The sequence below is a fragment of the Pseudophryne corroboree genome, chromosome 11, assembly GCF_028390025.1.
Source record: "Pseudophryne corroboree isolate aPseCor3 chromosome 11, aPseCor3.hap2, whole genome shotgun sequence".
In the NCBI taxonomy this organism is placed as follows: Eukaryota; Metazoa; Chordata; class Amphibia; order Anura; family Myobatrachidae; genus Pseudophryne; species Pseudophryne corroboree.
Window position 1 is genome coordinate 314,547,306 of NC_086454.1, and position 18,775 is coordinate 314,566,080.

General features: G+C 46.3%; 1 protein-coding gene across 4 annotated transcripts in view; it reads right to left on the minus strand.

Moving 5' to 3' along the window:
- Positions 1-18,775, minus strand: part of ZC3H18 (zinc finger CCCH-type containing 18) — a 182,130-nt gene that overhangs the window by 69,064 nt on the left and 94,291 nt on the right. For all 4 annotated transcript variants that reach the window (XM_063945649.1, XM_063945650.1, XM_063945651.1 and 1 more), the window contains exon 9: positions 17,728-17,978. In XM_063945649.1, the coding sequence (XP_063801719.1) occupies positions 17,728-17,978 (251 nt within the window). The remainder of the gene's footprint in view (positions 1-17,727; positions 17,979-18,775) is intronic.

The following is an 18,775-nucleotide window of genomic DNA, read 5'->3' on the forward strand; positions in this document are numbered from 1 at the left end:
ATGATGCACCGATACCTGTTTTTGCTTCAGGAGGTCTCTGACTAGAGATGACAGTTCCTTGGCTTTCTCCTCCGGGAGAAACACTTATTTCTGTTCTGTGTCCAGAACCATCCCCAGGAACAGTAGACGTGTCGTAGGAACCAGCTGTGACTTTGGACTGTTTAGAATCCAACCGTGCTGTTGTAGCACTTTCCAAAATAGTGCTACCCCGACTAGCAACTGCTCCTTGGACCTTGCCCTTATAAGGATATTGTCCAAGTACGGGATAATTAAAACTCCCTTTTTTCGAAGGAGTATCATAATTTTGGCCATTACCTTGGTAAACACCCTCGGTGCCATGTACAGTCCAAACGGCAGTGTCTGGACTTGGTAATGGTAATCCTGTACCACAAATCTGAGGTACTCCTGGCGAGGATGGTAAATGGGGACATGCAGGTAAGCATCCTTGATGTCCCGGGATCCCATGTAATCCCACTCGTCCAGGCTTGCAATAACCGCCCTGAGCGATTCCATCTTGAACTTGAATTTTTTTATGTATGTGTTCAAGGATTTTAAATATAAAATGGGTCACACCGAACCATGCGGTTTCGGTACCCCAAACCGTGTGGAATAGTAACCCCGTCCTTGTTGAAGTAGGGGCACCTTGAGTATTACCTGCTGGGAATACAGCTTATTAATTGCCTCTAGCACAGCCTCCCTGCCTGAGGGAGTTGTCGGCAAGGCATATTTGAGGAAACGGCGGGGGGGAGACATCTCGAATTCCAGCTTGTACCCCTGAAATACTACTTGAATGAAACAGGGATCCACCTGTGAGCGAGCCCACTGATCGCTGAAATTTTTGAGACGGCCCCCCACCGTACCTGGCTACACCTGTGGAGCCCCAGCGTCATGCTGTGGACTCAGAGGAAGCGAGAGAAGAATTTTGATTCTGGGAACAGGCTGACTGGTGCAGCTTTTTCCCTCTCCCCATGTCTCTGTACAGAAAGGAAGCGCCTTTGACCCGCTTGCTTTTCTGAAGCCGAAAGGACTGTACCTGATAATACAGTGCTTTCTTAGTCTGTGAGTAAACCTGAGGTAATGGATACGAGGTCCCAGAGACCATCCCCAAATAATTCCTCACCCTTATAAGGCAGAGTCTCTATGCGCCTTTTAAAGTCAGCATCACCTGTCCAGTGACCGGTCTCTAATACCCTCCTGACAGAATGGTCATTACATTCATTTTGGATGCCAGCCGGCAAAATATCACTCTGTGCATCCCTCATATATAAGACGACGTCTTTAATATGTTCTCATGTGTGACAGGGTCACCGACCACGCTGCAGCAGCACTATCTGCAGGTCTCAGTCTAGTACCTGAGTGTAAATACAGACTTCAGGATAGCCTCCTGCTTTTTATCAACAGGTACCTTCAAAGTGGCCGTTCCTAAAACGGCAGTGCCACCTTTTTTGACAACCGTGTGAGCGCCTTATCCACCCTAGGGGATATCTCCCAGCGTAACTTATCCTCTGGCGGGAAAGGGTACGCCATCAGTAACTTTTTAGAAATTACCAGTTTCTTATCGGGGGGAACCCACGCTTTTCACACACTTCATTCATTCATCTGATGGGGGAACAAAACACTGCCTGCTTTTTCTCCCCAAAACATAAAACCCTTTTTTAGTGGTACTTGGGTTAATGTCAGAAATGTGTAACACATTTTTTATTGCCGGGATTAAGTCACGGATGTTCCTAGTGGATTGTGTATATGTCTCAACCTTGTCGACACTGGAGTCAGACTCCGTGTCGACATCTGTGTCTGCCATCTGAGTGAGCGGGCGTTTTTTGAGCTCCTGATGGCCTTTGAGACGCCTGGGCAGGCGCGGACTGAGAAGCCGGCTGTCCCACAGCTGTTACGTCATCCACCCTTTTATGTAAGGAGTTGACACTGTCGGTTAATACCTTTCACCTAACCATCCACTCTGGTGTCGGCCCCACAGGGGGCGACATCACATTTATCGGCATCTGCTCCGTCACCATATAAGCCTCCTCATTAAACATGTCGACACAGCTGTACCGACACACCGCACACACACAGGGAATGCTCTGACTGAGGACAGGACCCCACAAAGCCCTTTGGGGAGACAGAGAGAGAGTATGCCAGCACACACCAGAGCGCTATATAATGTGGGGATTAACACTATAACTGAGTGAAATTTCCCCAATAGCTGCTTGTATATATAATATTGCGCCTAAATTTAGTGCCCCCCCTCTCTTTTTAACCCTTTGAGCCTGAAAACTACAGGGGAGAGCCTGGGGAGCTTTCTTCCAGCTGCACTGTGAAGAGAAAATGGCGCCAGTGTGTCTGAGGGAGATAGCTCCGCCCCTTTTTCGCTGACTTTTCTCCCGCTTTTTTCTGGATTCTGGCAGGGGTATTTACCACATATATAGCCTCTGGGGCTATATATTGTGGTATTTTTGCCAGCCAAGGTGTTAATATTGCTGCTCAGGGCGCCCCCCCCCCAGCGCCCTGCACCCTCAGTGACCGGAGTGTGAGGTGTACATGAGGAGCAATGGCGCACAGCTGCAGTGCTGTGCGCTACCTTGGTGAAGACTGATGTCTTCTGCCGCCGATTTTCCGGACCTCTTCTTGCTTCTGGCTCTGTAAGGGGGACGGCGGCGCGGCTCCGGGACCGAACATCAAGGACTGGGCCTGCGGTCGATCCCTCTGGAGCTAATGGTGTCCAGTAGCCTAAGAAGCCCAATCCGGCTGCAAGCAGGCGAGTTCGCTTCTTCTCCCCTTAGTCCCTCGCTGCAGTGAGCCTGTTGCCAGCAGGTCTCACTGAAAATAAAAAACCTAAATCTATACTTTCTTTCTAAGGGCTCAGGAGAGCCCCTAGTGTGCATCCAACCTCGGCCGGGCACAAAATCTAACTGAGGCTTGGAGGAGGGTCATAGTGGGAGGAGCCAGTGCACACCAGGTGACCTAAAGCTTTCTTTAGTTGTGCCCAGTCTCCTGCGGAGCCGCTATTCCCCATGGTCCTTACGGAGTTCCCAGCATCCACTAGGACGTCAGAGAAAGAGAACATTGCAACAAATATGGATACATTCTGAACACTTGAGAGAGTGAGGAATTAAAAGGTTGCAGTGACTGAATTTTTATTTCACATTTGTTTATTATTTTTACACTTGTTTTCACTTGCACAATATTTTCGCAGATGTTTTAAGATAATAAATAAAAGCTATATTTTAACATTAGTGGTCAAATATCACCGATGATATCTGACTTTAAGATTATTGTCACAAAGTCCGAGTGTGCCCACAATAGGGAATACTTCCTTCTTTTGGTCCTTACATCATCCCTGGTGGCCCAGCAGAGCTTACCTTCTCCCGATGGCTGTAGTGGCGCCAACAACGTCTCTGTGGACCTGGCAGTCATAACCTCTGGGTCACACCTATGATCCTCCGGCATCCCGGTGAGAATTTCTCCCCCTAACCCCCCCATACAATTGTTTTTAAGTGCTCATCGCTTATCACATCACCTGGGAGTAGGGCATTTGGGCGCCTTAACTGCAGTGCGCCCAGTAGTTTGCATGGGATAAAGGTCACAGTGCGCATGTAATCCCGGTGCACTTGGGTGCGAGACTGTGGCACTCACGACTAGCGCAGACGGGGCAGCCGAGAAAACTCCTCAGCGCCCGGTCATTTAAGATGTGAGCGACGGGCACGAGAAGCAATTGAATCCACCCTCCAAGTCGTCATTGGGCAGTACGGATGGTGCAATGTGAGGTTGTGGATTCGATTCGCACCACGGCCCCAACTGTGTGGAGTTTGTATATTCGCCCCGTACTTGCGTGGGTTTCCTCCGGGTACTCCGGTTTCCTCCCACAATCCAAAAATATACAGGTAGGTTAATTGGCACCCGACTAAAAAAAATAAAAAAATTAACCCTAGTGTGAATGTGTGTATATGGTAGGGAATACTGGGGCAGATGTATTAACCTGGAGACGGCATAAGGAAGTGATAAACCAGTGATAAGCACAAGGTGATAAACGCACCATCCAATCAGCTCCAATATGTAAATTAACAGTTAGGAGCTGTTTGGCCGGTGGGCTTATCACTTTGTACTTATCACTGGGGCAGAGACTGATGTGAATGGACAAATATTCTCTGTAAAGCGCTGCGGAATATGTGTGCGCTATATAAATAACTGGTAATAAATAATTATGTTACTGTAACGGTAATCTACCATGTAAAGAGACACAGTCACCGGATCCAAGTGTGAGTGTGTGTGTGTGTGTGTGTGTGTGTGTGTGTGTGTGTGTGTGTGTGTGTGTGTGTGTGTGTGTGTGTGTGTGTGTGTGTGTGTGAAAAAGAATTGCCAAGCAGGTGAAAAATAAGGACAGTTTGAATGAAAGAGACAGCAAGTGTTCTAACGTGGCAGCACCATTCTTATTCCAGATAACGCAAAAAAAACAGACTTGAATAAATTACTCCAAGTTAATTACTAATAATTAGTATAAAAACCAAGGATGGCTGAAGGAGCCGAGAGACGCAGCTTAGACCTATGCACAGCAGGAATGCAGTCCGGTTACAGCGCAGAGCCTGTACACCTTCAAAGCTAAAGCGCCCCCCCCCCCCCCCCCCCTTTAGGAGCGTACGTTCAGTTTGTCACAGCACCACCAGGAAGAGTGACAGCATAGAAAACACAAATGTGCACTCAGTCCAAACCTTTTGTCAAAGAATGAGCACCGCGTGCATGGGGAAAGCACAACGTGTGCACAGTACGGTGACATTAGGCAGGTTTAAAAAAAACACAGGAGGAAAGTACAGCCTGAGCAGAGATGCATTGCTTCAGCCAGGGAAACTTCGCTGCCAGACCCTTTAGCCTATTTAGTACATAAATTTCCAGACAGCCAGGAAAGTGAAAGTAATGCAGGTGCAGCCCCGCAGGCCACCTGTACGCACTGTGCACTCACAGCCATTAGACGACAGCTATCCTTTCAGGTCAGGGAGCAGAGCCGGCTGGGGACTCTACGGAGTACATGGGAGTCTGTCCTCGCTGCCCAGAGGCCAGATCAGCGCTGTAACTATTCTTCTCATTCAGACGACCAAAAGCACTGTCTCCAATACTCACAATTAGCCCCTAGGCAGGGTCAAGTCTTAAGACCAAAAAGTCCAAAGAAAGAGAAAAGTTTACAAAAATAAACAATTCCCAACGACATCAAACAAATAAAATCAGCCACGCTTTTCTCGCCACAGAGATTAGGGATTTTCTTTTTAGATCAGTGGTAGGCAACCAGTAGCGCTCCAGCGGATGTGGAACTACACATCCAAGCATGCCCTGCCCCAGTTTTAGCATTCTCTAACAGCAAAACGGACAGGGCATGCTGGGAAATGTAGTTTCACGACAGCTGGAGTGCTGAAGGTCGCCTACCCCGTTTTTGATATTGCCCTCTCAGTCAGTGATGTTTTATTATAACAACGTGCATGCTAATGGTACCTCCTTTATAGGAGTGGTCACACCACCGTAGATGTGGGGGCAGAGCTCTAGATTACGCACAGTATGTAATAGTCTGCGAAAACCAGACACAGGCACAATTCCTGCGAGTTAGTCTGTATTTTTTAAGCGGCAAATTATTTTTGAAGGCAATACCAACCTGGTTTTACCTTTTAAACTATTTGCTGCTTAAACACAAAAAACAAACAAAAAACACAACCAAAACAAAAACACACAGTTGTGCATCTTGCCAGGCTACTTTATAAAGGGTCGACGTCAGAATTGTTTGTACGATTTATTAACTGCCAGACCAAGTGTATTACACACGATATATACTGGAGCGCAGGTGCGATTTTCGTTACGTAGCACAATAAAAGATGAATGAATAAGATTTGGGAAACACGTAACGGATTTAGCGTCACATTGGTCAGGTGCTTAGATGTAATGACAGACATGAAACTGTTGCATTATCATTTTTGATATTCAATTGCCATGTGTATTGTAGGTCCAGTCTAAACAGCCCGGGATATATTAAATTGGTTTGCGTAACGTGGTTTGCTGCATTTATCCCAGACTGCTGCTCACCACCGCCTGAGGTGGGAGCAGAAATCCACGTAATGTAGGGCTTCTGGTCAGGTCAAGGGGCACGTCGTAACTTCAGCGTGTCTGTCACTTAGCATGGGAAAAGCTGTCTAACGTAATATATACCCTCACCAATACACTTACGCCTAATGGGGCAAGACGTCTCACATCCCAGGCGGTTACTAAGTGGCATATCCTTGCAGCCCGGTACAGTGTCCCCCTGTCGCCGACCCTGCACCCGGGTCACACAGTAGCAGCAGCCATAGTTTCATCAGGCTGTCGCTAAGCACGGTCTGGACTACCGTCACTGCAATGACTGGCAGTCCAATTTTTTTGCTTAATTGTGATTAAGATTTTAAATGTTAATTGCTAGATTATCATTTATGGCCATCTCTCAGTGCTATTTGAATCATATTTGTTTGCATTCATTTTACTAAGTTTTGGATAATGTTTCAGACCTATAATGGGTAATTAACCTCATTACACGACCCAGGAGGTATCGAAAAACGCAACGCGATGGGAACTTGTGCCTCGGAGGAAACAACTTGGTGTAGAAACGCGTCAAGAAGGGTGGTCTGTGTGAGCAGTGCTGGTGATATCTAGTGATGAGCGGATTCGGTTTTACTCGGTTTTACTCGGTTTTACTCGGTTCTCAAAACGGCATCTTATTGGCTCACGGATGTCACGTGTTTTGGATAGCCAATAAGATGCCGTTTTGAGAACCGAGTAAAACCGAGTAAAACCGAACCTCGCTCATCACTAGACTGATATCCACATGATTGGCTTTCCGAGGCTTCATTGTATCTGGCTATATTAGTCCAGCCAGGTGCTAGGTTCTTTGGTTATTAAGTTCCCTGTTTCAGGTAACAGGCAACTAACATCCTTATTTTCTGGAACTGTAAACCTGGAACCAACTCTGGTAATATAATTATTACAAACGCTCTACAGTGTGTCAGAGGCATTTTCAGCCAATACATCTATTTAAGGCTTAATATAGGTCATCAATTATCTATGCGAAAAAGTTAATTCATAACAATGGATGTGACGTGCCATTCAGGAACGGTACATTGCGCCCACCGTCTTCAAGTTTTAACTTTCACCCCCCCATAAAGGGAAAATATGCCATGATGGCACTACTGTATATGGCCGTCGCAAATCACACTGGATTCAAACAGGCCCTGCGCTAGAGTTTTATATTTAATAAAATTATTTTTCATTTGAGGCTTTTATAATCCACATCAGTCATAAAAATAAGAATTTACTTACCGATAATTCTATTTCTCGGAGTCCGTAGTGGATGCTGGGGTTCCTGAAAGGACCATGGGGAATAGCGGCTCCGCAGGAGACAGGGCACAAAAGTAAAGCTTTTACAGGTCAGGTGGTGTGTACTGGCTCCTCCCCCTATGACCCTCCTCCAGACTCCAGTTAGGTACTGTGCCCGGACGAGCGTACACAATAAGGGAGGATTTTGAATCCCGGGTAAGACTCATACCAGCCACACCAATCACACCGTACAACTTGTGATCTAAACCCAGTTAACAGTATGATAACAGAGGAGCCTCTGAAAGATGGCTTCCTAAACAATAACCCGAATTAGTTAACAATAACTATGTACAAGTATTGCAGATAATCCGCACTTGGGATGGGCGCCCAGCATCCACTACGGACTCCGAGAAATAGAATTATCGGTAAGTAAATTCTTATTTTCTCTATCGTCCTAAGTGGATGCTGGGGTTCCTGAAAGGACCATGGGGATTATACCAAAGCTCCCAAACGGGCGGGAGAGTGCGGATGACTCTGCAGCACCGAATGAGAGAACTCCAGGTCCTCCTTTGCCAGGGTATCAAATTTGTAAAAATTTACAAACGTGTTCTCCCCTGACCACGTAGCTGCTCGGCAGAGTTGTAATGCCGAGACCCCTCGGGCAGCCGCCCAAGATGAGCCCACCTTCCTTGCGGAATGGGCCTTAACAGATTTAGGCTGTGGCAGGCCTGCCACAGAATGTACAAGTTGAATTTTGTTACAAATCCAACGAGCAATCGACTGCTTAGAAGCAGGTGCACCCAACTTGTTGGGTGCATACAGTATAAACAGCGAGTCAGATTTTCTGACTCCAGCCGTCCTTTAAATGTATATTTTTAAGGCTCTGACAACGTCCAACAACTTGGAGTCCTTCAAGTCGTCTGTAGCCGCAGGCACTACAATAGGCTGGTTCAGGTGAAACGCTGATACCACCTTAGGGAGAAAATGCGGACGCGTCCGCAGCTCTGCCCTATGTCGAATGGAAAATTAAATAAGGGCTTTTATAAAACAAAGCCGCCAGTTCAGATACTCTCCCGGCCGAAGCCAGGGCCAGTAACATAGTCACTTTCCATGTGAGATATTTCAAATCCACATTCTTTAGTGGTTCAAACCAATTGGATTTGAGGAAATCTAAAACTACATTTAGATCCCACGGTGCCACCTTAGGCACCACAGGAGGCTGTATATGCAGTACTCCTTTGATAAAAATCTGGACCTCAGGAACTGAGGCCAATTCTCTTTGGAAGAATATTGATAGGGCCGAAATTTGAACCTTAATAGATCCCAATTTGAGACCCATAGACAATCCTGATTGCAGGAAATGTAGGAAAACGACCCAGTTGAAATTCCTCCATCGGAGCACTCCGCTGCTCGCACCACGCAACATATTTTCGCCAAATACGGCGATAATGCTTCGCGGTGACTTCCTTCCTTGCCTTTATCAAGGTAGGAATGACTTCTTCTGGAATGCCTTTTCCTTTTAGGATCTGGCATTCAAACGCCATGCCGTCAAACGCAGCCGCGGTAAGTCTTGAAAAAGACAAGGACCCTGCTGAAGCAGGTCCCTTCTCAGAAGTAGAGGCCACGGATCGTCCGTGACCATCTCTTGAAGTTCCGGGTACCAAGTCCTTCTTGGCCAATCCGGAGCCACTAGTCTTACTCCTCTTTGCCGTATAATCCTCAATACCTTTGGTATGAGAGGCAGAGGAGGAAACACATATACGGACTGGTACACCCAAGGTGTTACCAACGCGTCCACAGCTATTGCCTGCGGATCTCTTGACCTGGCGCAATAACTGTCCAGTGTCTTGTTGAGGCGAGACGCCATCATGTCCACCATTGGTTTTACCCAACGGTTTAATAGCATGTGGAAAACTTCTGGATGAAGTACCCACTCTCCCGGGTGAAGGTCGTGTCTGCTGAGGAAGTCTGCTTCCCAGTTGTCCACGCCCGGGATGAATACTGCTGACAGTGCTATCACGTGATTCTCCGCCCAGCGAAGGATCCTGGCAGCTTCTGCCATTCTGTTTCTTGTGCCGCCCTGTCTGTTTACATGGGCGACTGCCGTGATGTTGTCCGACTGGATCAACACCGGTCTTCCTTGAAGCAGAGGTTCCGCCTGGCTTAGAGCATTGTAGATTGCTCTTAGTTCCAGAATGCTTATGTGAAGAGACTTTTTCAGGCTCGACCACACTCCCTGGAAATTTCTTCCCTGTGTGACTGCTCCCCAGCCTCTCAGGCTGGCATCCGTGGTCACCAGGATCCAATCCTGCATGCCGAATCTGCGGCCCTCCAATAGATGAGCCTCCTGCAACCACCACAGAAGGGATACCCTTGTCCTCGGCGACAGGGTTATCCGCAGGTGCATCTGAAGATGCGACCCTGACCATTTGTCCAACAGATCCCTTTGCATGGAATCTGCCGAAAGGGATTGCTTCGTAAGAAGCTACCATTTTTTCCCAGGACTCTTGTGCATTGATGTACAGACACCTTTCCTGGTTTTAGGAGGTTCCTGACCAGGTCAGATAACTCCTTGGCTTTTTCTTCGGGAAGAAAAACCTTTTTCTGAACTGTGTCCAGAATCATCCCCAGGAACAGCAGACGAGTTGTCGGCATTAATTGGGATTTTGGAATATTCAGAATCCATCCGTGCTGCTTTAGCACCTCTTGAGATAGTGCTAAACCCATCTCTAGCTGTTCTCTGGACCTTGTCCTTATTAGGAGATCGTCCAAGTATGGGATAATTAATACGCCTTTTCTTCGAAGAAGAAATATTATCTCGGCCATTACCTTTGTAAAGACCCGAGGTGCCGTGGACAAACCAAACGGCAGCGTCTGAAACTGATAGTGACAGTTTTGTACAACGAACCTGAGGTACCCCTGGTGTGAGGGGTAATTGGAACGTGGAGATACGCATCCTTGATGTCCAAGGATACCATAAAGTCCCCTTCTTCCAGGTTCGCTATCACTGCTCTGAGTGACTCCATCTTGAACTTGAACTTCTTTATGTACAGGTTCAAGGACTTCAGATTTAGAATAGGCCTTACCGAGCCATCCGGCTTCGGTACCACAAAAAGAGTGGAATAATACCCCTTCCCTTGTTGTAGAAGAGGTACCTTGACTATCACCTGCTGAGAATACAGCTTGTGAATGGCTTCCAAAACCGTCTCCCTTTCTGAGGGGGACGTTGGTAAAGCCGACTTCAGGAAACGGCGAGGTGGCTCTGTCTCTAATTTCAACCTGTACCCCTGAGATATTATCTGCAGGATCCAGGGATTTACCTGCGAGTGAGCCCACTGCGCGCTGTAATTTTTGAGACGACCGCCTACCGCCCCCAAGTCCGCTTGCGAAGCCCCAGCGTCATGCTGAGGCTTTTGTAGAAGCCGGGGAGGGCTTCTGTTCCTGGGAAGGAGCTGCCTGTTGCTGTCTCTTCCCTCGTCCTCTGCCTCGTGGCAGATATGAATAGCCCTTTGCTCTCTTATTTTTAAAGGAACGAAAAGGCTGCGGTTGAAAAGTCGGTGCCTTTTTCTGTTGGGGAGTGACTTGAGGTAGAAAGGTGGATTTCCCGGCCGTAGCCGTGGCCACCAAATCCGATAGACCGACCCCAAATAACTCCTCTACGCATCGCCTGTCCACTGTCGTGTCCATAAAGCTCTTCTGGCCGAAATGGACATAGCACTTACCCGTGATGCCAGTGTGCAGATATCTCTCTGTGCATCACGCATATAAAGAAATGCATCCTTTATTTGTTCTAACGACAGTAAAATATTGTCCCCGTCCAGGGTATCAATATTTTCGATCAGGGACTCTGACCAAACTACCCCAGCACTGCACATCCAGGCAGTCGCAATAGCTGGTCGTAGTATAACACCTGCATGTGTGTATATACCTTTTTGGATATTTTCCATCCTCCTATCTGATGGATCTTTAAGTGCGGCCGTCTCAGGAGAGGGTAACGCCACTTGTTTTGATAAGCGTGTTAGCGCTTTGTCCACCCTAGGAGGTGTTTCCCAGCGCTCCCTAACCTCTGGCGGGAAAGGGTATAAAGCCAATAACTTCTTTGAAATTAGCAGTTTTTTATCGGGGCACCCCACGCTTCATCACACACGTCATTTAATTCTTCTGATTCGGTAAAAACTACTGGTAGTTTTTTCACACCCCACATAATACCCTGTTTAGTGGTACCTGTAGTATCAGCTAAATGTAACATCTCCTTTATTGCCAAAATCATATAACGTGTGGCCCTACTGGAAAATACGGTTGATTCGTCACCTTCACCACCGGAATCAGTGCCTGTGTCTGGGTCTGTGTCGACCGACTGAGGCAAGGGGCGTTTTACAGCCCCTGACGGTGTTTGAGGCGCCTGGACAGGCACTAATTGAGTGTCCGGCCGCCTCATGTCGGCAAACGACTGCTTAAGCGAGTTGACGCTATCCCGTAATTCCACAAATAAAGGCATCCATTCTGGTGTCGACCCCCTAGGAGGTGACATCCTCATATTTGGCAATTGCTCCGCCTCCACACCAATAACGTCCTCATACATGTCGACACACACGTACCGACACACAGGGAATGCTCTATACGAAGACAGGACCCACTAGCCCTTTGGGGAGACAGAGGGAGAGTCTGCCAGCACACACCAAAAAGCGCTATATATGACAGGGATAGCCTTATGATTAAGTGCTCCCTTATAGCTGCTTTTATATTGATATATTGCCATTTATTTTGCCCCCCCTCTCTGCTATACCCTGTTTCTGTAGTGCAGTGGAGAGACCTGGGAGCCTTCCTGACCAGCGGAGCTGTGACAGAAAATGGCGCCGTGTGCTGAGGAGATAGGCCCCGCCCCTTTTCCGGCGGGCTCGTCTCCCGCTATTTAGTACATTTAGGCAGGGGTAAATATCTCCATATAGCCTCTGGGGCTATATGTGAGGTATTTTTAGCCTTTTTAAAGGTTTTCATTTGCCTCCCAGGGCGCCCCCCTCCCAGCGCCCTGCACCCTCAGTGACTGCCGTGTGAAGTGTGCTGAGAGGAAAATGGCGCACAGCTGCAGTGCAGCTACCTTAAGAAGACTGCAGGAGTCTTCAGCCGCCGATTCTGGACCTCTTCTTGCTTCAGCATCTGTGAGGGGGCCGGCGGCGTGGCTCCGGTGACCATCCAGGCTGTACCTGTGATCGTCCCTCTGGAGCTTCATGTCCAGTAGCCAAGAAGCCAATCCATCCTGCACGCAGGTGAGTTCACTTCTTCTCCCCTCTGTCCCTCGTTGCAGTGATCCTGTTGCCAGCAGGAATCACTGTAAAATAAAAAACCTAAGCTAAACTCTCTAAGCAGCTCTTTATGAGAGCCACCTAGAATTGCACCCTTCTCGGCCGGGCACAAAAATCTAACTGGAGTCTGGAGGAGGGTCATAGGGGGAGGAGCCAGTACACACCACCTGACCTGTAAAAGCTTTACTTTTGTGCCCTGTCTCCTGCGGAGCCGCTATTCCCCATGGTCCTTTCAGGAACCCCAGCATCCACTTAGGACGATAGAGAAACATTAGATCTTAGTGTTTATTTTAGGTGTTAAGTTATAAACATTATGTGGAGACTCAACGCAAAAAGGAAAACAACCAAAAATAAAAGGCTCAAAACCATACCACCCAAATACATATGGCCAAAGATAAAGTAAGGGTGTGTACACGCGGTGAGATATTTTCTTTCGATTTTGACTATATAGTCAAAATCGCAAGAAAAGTTAGTGCAGATCGCAAGGTGAAAGTCACCTTGCGATCCCGATTCGATCCCGATGCGCGGTCCCGCCAGGTCGGCATTGCAAGAAAAGATAGACTGTGCAGGCAAGTCAATCCTTGCTAGATCGGTGTACTATCTAGTTCATCTCACATGTCAATGACATCTCACATAAGCCAAAATCGTAAGCACACATAGTCCATATCTCAAGAAAAGTTAGTCAAAATCGGTGGTGCTGGGCTCCAGGGAGTTCAAGGGAAATCGTAAGTGAAAATCGGACATAGCAAGGATCTCACCGTGTGTACACACCCTAATAAGCGTACCACAAAATTATCCAAACACACAACAAAACCACAGGATACGCCCTCAGGGTACCGCTAACATTACTAGAACTCTGTCCGGTTTTAAAAAAAGAAAAGAAAGAAAAAAAAAGAAAAGAAAATGAGACCAAATCACCACCACACCGGCCAGCCCCAAAAGCCATGTGGAAAGCGGCTGACTGACGATTGTGCATCACCGGTGGCCAAATTGTACAGTGTGGGTGCTCAGACCAAACAGATCAGCTCCAGCTTCACAATTCAGTGTAGACAGTACATGGACTTACATATAGGCCCAGTCTTATTTTGTCCTGTACGGTAAGTGCGGTTTTCTTGTTTGCTCCTTTTATTATGTACTGTGTTATGGGCGCTGCAGATCCCTTTATGGCACCATATAAATAAAGGATAATAATAATAGTAATAGGCTTCATATTAAAGTGAACATTAGTTCACTGCCTTTTACCTGAAATGCCACCTATTACACAGCATAAACAGGACTCTGAATGTGAGGAACCCGGAACACTTCAAAAGTTTCGGTCAAGACTCCTTAATAAATGTGCAATTAGCCTGTAGCAATCTGGCCCATACCTTCCTACCACTTATACCCCTCAGCAGACCGTGTGACGGCAATAAACGAAGCACAGCTTAGCTACGCCGTAATAGTAGTCAATGTATGGATATACAGAATGTTATATTAACACAGCACAGTATGTAAGCACAGACATCAGAGGCACAGGGACCTTTTAGTTATTCCAGGTACGAAGAGGAAAAACGTAGATTACCTGTACAGTAAAAACATAAAAAAAAAAAATCTATATGGTTGCGCTGCTCACAGAGCTCTTCACGTCGACATAATAAAATGAGTTGTCATGTATATAGCATGTGCAGTGATATAGAGAGAATTATTACGGATTCACTTCCGTCCCTGCACCATTGAAGCACGCTAAGGGGTGCGATGCCCCGCGATGTCGCGTCGTGGGGCATCGCACAAGTGTATGGCCAGCATTAGAGATATTTGTTGCACAAAGTCACACAGGAAATCGCATAAAGACCAGATGTGGACCTGACTGGACCACACACGATGGGCAAGCTTTGGCCAGGCTGGTCAAACAAACCAACCACATATGCCAAATGTGATGCATTGGTATCTTCCCTTTATGCACAGAACGACGAACAGCAGTTTATTTAAACGTACAGGTGTTCCGAGCATGCCAGGACGGAGTATGCTAAGCTGAAATACAGTGCGTGCAGTGGCTTTATGTTTCAGAACAAAGAATACATTAATGATTACATCCTGAGGATGTACATAAAACAAGAACTTGTCTGCTTTCTTATTTACTGTCTGGGACGTATTTGATAAATCTCTTAAAATGCACATCATAACATTCCTTTGTAAACTGACCTGGCTTCGTGTAAAGTAAACATGAGTTTGTACAAAGTCCATCCACGAAACACAAAACTGCTCATGTAGTATTACGCTTAAATCAAAATCCTATCCTACTCCAGCTTCCATCTGGTCTCTGCACCTTCCACACTATTCCTTTCTCTGCTGCTATCCAGAAACATACTGTTATAAATACATAAATCAGATATCGGAAGTCCACTGGTAAGGAAACATGGAGCACGCAATTTCTCAGGAATTATCCGTATTGTTTGTAATTGTAGGTCCAACAAGGGATACCCGATTTTTTTTCCCAACGTCAAACTCTGGGGCAGATGTATTAAGCCTGGAGAAGTGATAAAGCAGTGATAAGTGTAAGGTGATAAACGCAACAGCCAATCAGCTCCTAGCTGTCATTTTTCAAACCCGTAATGATTGGCCGGTGCACTATCACATTACACTTATCACCGTTTTATCACTTCTCCAGGCTTAATACATCTGCCCTATATTCCTAGTCTGAGCTGTAAAAGGTATTCAATCCATAATATTGATCACTGGCAAGCCAGTACCTGATGAGTGTAAAAATAGATTTTTATTGGCCAGGACAATACTTGGTGGTGAATAGATATTTACACAGGTGACAAAAATAAACCTGTGGGGGGGGGGGGGCTTGCTGTTAAAACATGTTTACCGCAGTGCGATTACACTGATCTGATCAGTTGGGAGAAAAACTAGTTAATGATGTCTTTTTTATATCTCTTGATCTACAGACATCTCTCAGAGTCATCGGTGTATAAGGAAACGCGACAATTGAAAGGAGATGGTTGTTTACCTCTAGTAACAAGCAGCATGCGCTGAAGAACCGTCAATCCCTGGACAGCACTTTGGAGAGAGACTGCTGGTGGGACTGATCCCTTCTAAGCTGTATGTAAGCTGACCCTTCCAAGTGTATCCTGTACCCATGTACACACTTCTAGCTGTGCTACTGATCTGTAGCTGGGATCAGGGAGACTCAGCCAGACGCGAGTCTTGGCAAAGCAAAACGGACTCCTGAATTACTGGTCTGTATCAACTATCTTACACTTGCTTTAGGGGATTTCTCAAGACTTGGGAGTCTCGAATGCAGGTTTCCTGTGCATGTTGCAGGGCATATGGTGTGTGCGTATATGTGTGCACGTGTGTGTCTGTGTTTTACATATTTTTAAACAATCAGTTCCATTTGTTTTTCTTTTTATTATATCCCTCCCCGCTTTCCTCTTGCCTGATCGCTATTGTTTGTAATTAATTCTACATGAATCCACTTCATTTCTGTGGCTCCCCTAGGAAGCCCAGTTTGCTATAACGTGCCAGACAACCCGCTCTGACCGAAGCAGCATCAGTCGCTGCGATAAAATACGGACTTCAATGGACACGCAGCATCAGACAGAGGCCGCGGTCATGACACCCTAGGAACATATATCATGTTTCATCCAGTCCTGCATTGAGAATGTATCTAAAATACCAAACATCGCATAAGACCACCTGCAGGCACATTGGGGGGGCAGCAGACTATGCAGTTAGCCCCAGCGGTGTCTCATACGTTTCACAGGACAATTGCTCGCTGCAGAGCAAGAAGCCCGGGTCAGAAGAGGAATCCGATATATTGGCGCGGCGCTGTGTGTGTACAGGCGGTTGGCCGACCGCCCGTACACATGCTGCGGCGGCCGGCGGTGATTGACCGCTGAACTGGGCGGGCAGGCGTACACGCCCGCCCAGTTCATGACGTCAGTACCCGATGGATCGGGCAGTGTGTATGCACAGCACACTGCCCGATCCGTCCATAGATATATCTGACGATCAATTGATCGGCAGATATATCTACCAGTGTGTATCCACCTTTAGGCTGCGCTTACTAGTACTGCCGTGAGGCTTATAAATACAAAGTAACAAAATATTGCCCTGAGCCAATATAAAGTTATAAAGTAGTTTCTTAGGTTATATAATAATAAAAAATAACAACAACAACAAAAAATATGGACTCTACTGCCGAGCTGCAGCGAGTCAGGCTGCATAGAACAGCAAGAATTAAAGAAATTGTTGCTCATTGATGGGGAAAACACATGCGTTCCTTGATAAAGATTAAAATAACTATAAATGCATTGATGATTGTACAGACCCCTAAGTAAAGGGCATCTCAGTAATTTCACCTCTCGCGCGTGCTGTATTACACTAGCAGCGGCAGACGTTACATAACAGGAAAGATCCAGCACTGCAGAGCAAACAGCTCCCCAAGCCATAATATGCCAGGAATAGAGATAAGTCTCTGTTTGCTGGCTCACAGTAAAGCTACATGTATCGTGTGGTATCGCAGCACAGCAGACAAAACCACACTCTGGGACGCAAGCCTCACTGCGGCTGAGAGTCATAGGGGGTGAATCAATTGCTTTCCTCTGTGGCTAAAACTAGTGGGCACCAGACAGAGGGAGCAATTCAACTGTTGCGTCGTTCGGGTGTGAGTGCCGCTGGGGGGACAGCCTCCTGTGGTGCCTAGGAGAATATGTGAAAAGTCCGTGGCTTTGGGCACCCTAACCAGAACTTTAGATGGGTTTATCCACTATACACGGGAGCCCCTGTCTATTTGGCCTTAATAAGCGCAATAATAGGTGCCCGGAATACAAATGAATTGCTCTGTCAGGCATCCTATAATCATAACGATGGCCAAAACAATTGATAGCTCCCAATATAGTCTAAAGTGATCGCAACCATCACTGGAACGGATTAGGCAAATGTTGCTAAAAACACAAAATAGAACTAAAGAACACAAACATTTATCATCTCATCAAGGATGTAAAATATTTCACTAAAGACACACAGAAATCAAAGAGACATTGTTCAATCAAAGCCGAGCCAGTAACCTAAAACCAGGAAACCCTTTTAAAAATATTTGGAACCGGAGAGCACTCACCTTGGTAGAGGGGGAGATTTGATCTTCGTTTTATCCTTCTCTTTTTCCTTCTCTTTATCTTTCTGTCGCTCCTTCTCGTCCCTCTTACTTCGTTCTCTCTCCCATTCATCTTTCCTTTTCTGCCGGTCCTTGTCTCGCTCGCGTTCTCTGTCGCGCTCCCTTTCCCGCTGACGCCGATCTCTGTCTCGACCCCTGTCACGGTCCCGTTCTCTGTCTCGCTGTCTGTCTCTGTCCCTTTCTCGCTCCCTTTCCTGTGCAGAGAGAAGAAAGGCTTAGGGACAAGTCTGATAAGAGAATCGTTCTACAATAAAATACGCTGAGACGCTGTAAACCTGTATGAACACTGCGCACTATATAATGGGCTGATACTTTTATATAGTGTTTGTGTACTAATGAAGAACAGTCCTACACAGTAATAATTGGGCAGATATATTGAGCCTGGAGAAGTGATAAAGAAGTGATAAGTACAAGGTGATAACGCACCAACCAATCAGCTGCAATATGTAAATTTACAGTTAGAGGCTGATTGGCTGGTGCATTATTCACCTTGCACTTATCACTGCTTTATCACTTCTCCGGGCTTAATACATCTGCCCCATTACCCCATAAATTAGGATATAGCACCTGTTGATAAAGGGCGGAGCGGACGACAGCCTCTCTCACAATAGTGTCCCTTTGCCTTGATGATCATTATACATGAAAATCTACTATAAAATGTATTTTAACATAAAAGCAGTGACATTTTCTTTTTTGGGATTTCCTAAATCAGAAAACACTGACGCGAGCCCTATAAATAAAAGGAGAGGTAAAAATTCAGAACATGGGGTACACTCCTCTTTTACCAGACAGATAGTAAAAGTTAACTTATATTAGTTTATATAAATTAGTTTACTTAGGTTAATCTACCCAGTCTTCTGTTTCTTGGTATGTGAGACAGACTTTCACGGAAATAAAGCACCATGCTTTGAATAACTACTTAGCAAAGACCAACATACACTATTTTATTTTATTTTTAGTTCCTTTTTTTCCCCCTATACAATAATGTGAT